The sequence below is a fragment of the Prunus persica genome, chromosome G4, assembly GCF_000346465.2.
Source record: "Prunus persica cultivar Lovell chromosome G4, Prunus_persica_NCBIv2, whole genome shotgun sequence".
Lineage (NCBI taxonomy): Eukaryota > Viridiplantae > Streptophyta > Magnoliopsida > Rosales > Rosaceae > Prunus > Prunus persica.
The window spans coordinates 22,534,722-22,541,225 of NC_034012.1; the positions used below are offsets into that span (position 1 = coordinate 22,534,722).

A 6,504-nucleotide genomic window follows, 5' to 3' on the forward strand; every position below is an offset into this window, starting at 1 on the left:
TGATCAGTGTCAAAACTTTCCTAGGAATCATCTCTCTCCAAGCTGCCATGTCCGCAGCAGTTGTCGCGGTAGTGCAGAAGAAAAAGACTTTGATTTCTGGGAAACGAACACGTTGTTGAGATGGAACATCGAAGATGAGTCTTCTCCTTTGCTCCCCAACAACCACCACTATAGTGATCCTTGTACAATGACGACGTTGTCACAAAGACAAGCAGCGATTGTTCAAAGTAGGAGGGAGCTGATGGAAATGATCCAAGACATGCCCGAGTCATGTTACGAACTTTCTCTAAAAGATATTGTTGATGATGAGCAACAAGGTGCTCAGGAGGTTGGAGAAGAAGAAACTGATGCCAAAGAGACAAGTTTCAGCTTTCGCAGTGAAGAAGTCCAAATCAGGAAGCAAAAGAGCAACGTGAAGAAGAAAAGCAGCTGCGAAATATCAAGGACTTGTTCAAGCATGGAAAGTGAAACTTTCCTACTTAAGATGTTCTTTCCAACTTTTCTAGGTTCAAAGAAGAAACCAAAATCACCTGGGAATCGCTCCTCAAAAGTTACCCCAAGCCCTTCATTATCATTGAAGGACAACCATAAAGATTGGTGTAAGATAAGGACATTTTTCCTTGCAGGAGTAAATAAAAACAACCAGGGAAATAACAGCAGCTGCATCAGCAGAACTAGGTATGTAATTTATTTATTTATTTATTTTTATTTTTTTGTTGTTGATAAGAAACACAAATTGATTTTGTTTTGTTGAATCTGCAGGTTTTCTGATGAGACCAATACGTTACCTGGGTGCTGGTTCTTCTTCCACAGCAAGAAAAGCAAAACCAAGAGACAAAAGGGATGCTTATTGTAAAAGGAAAATATTGCCAATTTGTTTATCTGTATATGTATATCGATCATATGTATGTATGCCCTAAAGAAAATGGGGAGACTTTAGAAAAGTCCAAAGGAGAGATAAATTTTTTAAAAGAAGCCAAAATTGACAAAATTGCCCTTACTTATTTTTGGATTTCCTAAGGAATCATTTACATTTGCATGTCTTTGGTTTGAAAATTGAGAGGTTTTTCTGTCTTTTTTGAAAAAGCTTTGGCTTTTTCCAAAAGTGAAAGTTTTTTTATGGGTAAAACCTAAATTTACTAAGAAAATGAGGCAGGCTCAATTTAGACACAAATTTTTAAAAGGAACTGCAAGTTGGCTAATAAAATGATACGTGATTCAAAATCCCAACAAAACTGAATGACGCCAAACACAACCTTTACTAGAAACAATTCAACTATAAAAAATTGACAGTATCTAAAATGATGGGAATTTGTAATGTTCCTTGTTATAGTGGGATTTAAATACATAATTTAAACTAACTATAAAAACATTGACCTATAAATGAGCGGTGATCGGCCAATAAACGAGTGATGGTGGTGGTTGAGGTGTGGTGGTGGTGGCTGCAATAAGGATGTGGTAGCTAAGGTGGTGATGGTGGTGGTGGTAGAGTACATAGGCCGTGTATTGAATTTTAGAAATGACACCTTAATGAGATGAAATTTAAAATTGAGTTTCGACTCCCGAATTCCATGTTTTTTTTATCCACATTGAATTTCTAAATCTCTTTCTTTATAAACCCAAATAAAGGGACTTGGATATGCCAATTCAGAAATTATAATTTATGTTCAGATTTCAAATTTATTTCTCCATCCAAACACAACGGCATTGGGAGGCCTATGGTCTATCTACTAAACTACCTTAGGAGGATGAACGAGATTCAATGAACTGGGTCAGAAAATACAAACCAGAATCCAATCCAATAAGCTTCTAATGATCTCCTGGTATATATAGTCTCTCGGTTGCAATTGGAGCATTGCGATGGAAAGAGGCTGGCCATTTAAATGCTCATAAATCAATCAATAGCCAACCTCTAATTATCTTAAAAGCTTCCTACTACAAAGTAAAAGGCCTTCTAGATTAGCACTAGTACAAAATTGCAAGCACTTGCGGAAAACGCGAGTTCCAAATATTTATCATGGCAATAAAAAGAGGCATAAAACTGGTTTTTTTTTCCCCGATTGTCCTACAGCCTGGTCTAAAGGATGAAAAACAAAAACCTTAATCTAACTTTTGTACCAGAAACGGGGGGGGGAATTAATTCACACAACAGGGTGCACACCAAATTGTCAGACACCCCAGCTTTTACTTGTGTTCCTCTTCTATATCCTGCAGAAGGGCACCTCTTACTTTTGCCCTGCCAAAGAATATAGACAGTTATTTATGTAAAGAGAACATATGGAATATGGTATTTAACAGTGGAAATACCCAGATAATGGATGGATGTAGTAAACAGTGTTCGAGAGGCCAACTTACCTACGATATGCAGGCACAACCCGATTGGCAACTGTTGTTGAGTTTATATCTCGAGCTGCTTCTTTATCTGCAGTATTGGCAAATAAATATTCAGTTGACACTTGATAATAATACAATTGATATGTGAAGAATTCCAATTATTGGCAGGTAACACGAAAGTCAATATGTAAGCAGGGAATCTGAAAATGCTGAGGAAACAATGAAAAGACAATCAAATAAAGATATGATGCAAGATGAAAAGTTGACATTTGGAGGAGCTCTATTGATGCCTGAACAGTATTTCGCTCATAAGGTTAAGAAATCGACTAAATCCCAAAATTAACATGTACTATGAATGACATACACAAATGCAGCTGAGCTTTTGAATTTCCCTTTGAGAGTGAAGAGGCTTATTTTCGCATATTGATTGAACACAAACAATTCTAAACTGATCGCCCTTGGAGAGTGATCAACCATGCAACAACACGCAAAAAGAGACCTTTAAAAAAAGGTCCTCTGCCTTACATGTGCTATCAAGTCAATTGCTGCTGGGGAGAACGAATATATATTTGCAGCGAAGGCATGTGGATAAATTATTTTCTGGCAATTAGTAGTTCAACAAACACCCAAAAGAGGACATGCATATAACTGGCAAAATGGAGATGCACTCAACAAAATAGATTTTCCATGAAAGAAGATATTTAAAAGTTAACCCAACACACCTATCAAGTTCCAGAAACATGATCCACAATTTAGTTTTACTTGTAAATTTTCTTACTAATAACAAAGGGCACACACACACATGGCAATCTTCTGTTTGAAAATACAGAACTTATCACTTTACCAAAATGGTACACACTTCAGGCAAAAAGAATTACCTGGAGAGCTTTTCAAACCATTACTGAATGGTCCAGAAACATCTACTTTATCTGAGGAACTAATCCTCTGTAACTTTTGCCTCTTGGAATACTGCTCCAGTTGGCTCTGGATACTAGCATTTCTTTCCTAACATAAAAAAGAACAAAGTTTAGTAAGGAATGGCCTGATGATAATTTAAAGATAAATTAGTGGACAAATATGCTAACAGATCTATAATATGCCTGCCACAAATTTCAAATAATCAATAACTCCGGAGTGAACAAAATCCTGCACTACTATTCAAAATTAATGCTCAGCAAAGAAACCACAGATCCACAAACTCCCACTTGTAAAATGAACTTTTTAATTATTATTTGCCTGTTTTCTACAGCAGCACTCAGTCTTCATAATCTAAACTATAACTTGAAGAAGAGGAACAGACCTTTAGAGATAATGTCAAACCAGAGAATTTCATAGTTCAATTATTATTATTATCTGAATTATATTAGTGAATTGAGTCACATAACCTATTCTGATATCAAATTGCTGATAGTAAGGATTTAATTATAGTATCACATAAGGTTCAGATCACCACCAATTGGTCTGAAACCAGTCTCTTTGTGGCCATTGGCCATTGGCCCCGTTCACATTTAATGTGCAACTTTCTCAGTAAACCAAATAACTGAATTGGGACTGAGTATGGGTTTATTCATTGTCCCACTAAATATTGAACGTATATGACTATAAAGTGGATGGTGGTCTTGGCATCAATGTGTTTCCCTTGCATCGACTTATGTTGTCTATGACTTGAACAAAACACTAGTATTGCTGCAGTTTGAAATCAGTGGTCGAACCCAATTGCACATACCAGACTTCTAATACCACTTCCATACAACACAAAAGTCACACCAATGATATGCCAAAAGTAGATGAACATTGTGCAAAGAATTAATGATGATATATGATATGTTTGTACATGTGTGAGAATACATCTCAAATATTCTTTCAAATGCGAACATGTAGACATAAAATTGAGTATGGCAGAAGAAAATATTGACATGTTGCCATGTCTTTGTGTTATGGGGGCATGGCATGAATACCCATAAAGTATTACAGTGCACAACAGGTAGACATACCTTTTCAGCTGATATCACTTTTGACAATTCAATAGAATGCTGTTTTTCTGGGGCACAATGAGAAAGTAGTAACAGTCAATTCCAGCACAACTATTCTGATGTATGCCAAGTACACACATCAAGCAGTAATGCACAAAGAAGGGCTTTAAGATCCGGAATCGTGGCTAAAAAACAAATGGGATGCAACAAATATAGAACTAAGGCAACTCGTGCAGATGCACTGACAGACAAATAGGTATAAACACATTTAGTAAAGTAGTGAAAAACTTAATTTCTGCATCTTCAAATGAAATTCTTTACTTATTGACATTTGATTTCTTTACTTGTCGACATTTCATCAATGAACAACTTATCAACCCTAACCTTCCCCTTCCCGCTTTTCACCTCCAATTTTGTAAAAGGGAATTCAGAAAAAACACAACACATGCCCACACACATATTGCTGAAAGGATATCAGAATACAGGCTTATAGATAACAAACACACATTGCTGCATGGAAATGAGAAGACAACCTTCCACATAAAACTCATGGATGCTTTTGAATTCTTCGAAGAGCTGAAGAGATAGATTTGCAATAGCCTCACTACCAGCAGTCCCCACAAGTTTTGTAAGAGAAATGGAAATTACAGGCATTCCTTTTGATTTTTGAGCCACTAGTTTTGCATATGCAGCACCTGTAAGACACATAGCACGGGTAATGTAAGCAATGAGCATATTTCCCTTATCAAAGTTTCTCCATCTACAAGCTGATGTAGATACAAGAATGCATTTGTGTAACACTTTCCGTTAAAGGGTTAGCACAGAATTCACACTGTCCATGTGATCTAAATGATTGACATCAATTCTTTCTTGTACTTATTCTTGCCATGACCAAACCACTGTCAAGAAATTATACATTATTACAAAAACAGGGTTTAGGAAGGCTAATGCCTACAGTATTGCATCCATCATGCATTGTTAAAAGGAAAAAAACAGGAAGAAAAAAAAAAAAAAGGAAGGCTAATGCCTACCGTCGGAGTTTGAATGTCCCTCCAAAACAAGCTTTACATCTTCGGATTTTATGGAAGCTATGAGATAGTCTATGAAGTCTGACCAGGAGCCTCCTATTCCTATGCTGTCCCTCTGCACACGAGGTTAGAGCAAGTTAATCCAAAAAAACCCACAAAAAGAAATAAATAAAAGGTTGATGGAGGTTTCAATCATTATAGTTACTTCCAACCATTACAACCCATCAGCAACTCCACTAAAAAGCTGAACTTTAACCACAAAACAGAACATTTAACCATATTTCCCCAACTGGATAATAATTCAGCCTGTCCCTAACTAAGCAGTATTTCTTAACCATTAACTATGTTACATGCGAAGATTTAAACAAAATCAATAAATAAATATTTGGGTGCCCCTAAAATCGAAATATGAGGAAGAAAAGGGTCAGAGGCAAACCATGTCGTCAAGCTGGGAAACCGACCGTACGGCCTCCCAGGTGTCGCAGTGGAAATCAGTGACATGGATTATGAGGTGCAGAGAATCAGGGGAGGCGTGGACGTGGAACAAGAACCGACGCGGCGGAGTAGAAGCGTTACCAGACGCCCACTCGACCTTGGGGTGGCCGAAGATAGGCTTCAAATGTACCTCGAACCCCATTCATCAATCATCCAAACTGTCTTCGCATTAATTCAAAAGATACTAAACAAACACTCTGCCTTTCTTTTTTTCTTTTTTTCTAGACTCCGCCTTTCTTTCGTTATCACCTAATTATTTTTTAATAAAAATTATCATCTAAATATTTAGAAACTTTAGGTTTAAATCAAGAAAATCTTTTGTAATTAGCATATCATAAATGAACCATTTTCATTGAATTCTGATCAAAATCCAATGTAATTAATAAGAGATGCATTTGATGACATAATACGATAATACTTGTGTTCCTAACCTTTTAACTTAACGAAACAAATCTTAATTTGTCCTAATTTGATCGAAAAATCCGGTCCAATTTGATATTATATATATTTTTAGAGAAAATGATTAAAAAGTTCACTTCAAGCCTTAAATTGTCTAATTAGTATAAATAATTAAGTTTTCTTCTTCCGATTGAAGCAGAAGAAAAAGAAAAAAAAGTTATTTCGGTCCATTTTAAATGTAACAAGACAACAAAAGTGAATAAAAAACTCCATTA

General features: G+C 36.1%; 2 protein-coding genes across 2 annotated transcripts; one reads left to right on the forward strand and one right to left on the reverse strand.

The window, feature by feature from the left end:
- LOC18778644 lies at positions 19-922 on the forward strand. Its single transcript, XM_007213442.2, has 2 exons — positions 19-678; positions 763-922. The coding sequence occupies exons 1-2, from the start codon at positions 188-190 to the stop codon at positions 854-856; spliced, it is 585 nt and encodes a 194-aa protein (XP_007213504.2). The 5' UTR covers positions 19-187; the 3' UTR covers positions 857-922.
- LOC18780252 lies at positions 1,803-6,071 on the reverse strand. The gene is made up of 7 exons (XM_007213497.2): positions 5,772-6,071; positions 5,339-5,450; positions 4,841-5,002; positions 4,329-4,375; positions 3,213-3,339; positions 2,356-2,422; positions 1,803-2,236 (listed from the first exon to the last, which is right to left on the reverse strand). Exons 1-7 carry the CDS (start codon positions 5,970-5,972, stop codon positions 2,185-2,187), a joined length of 768 nt encoding a protein of 255 aa, XP_007213559.2. The 5' UTR covers positions 5,973-6,071; the 3' UTR covers positions 1,803-2,184.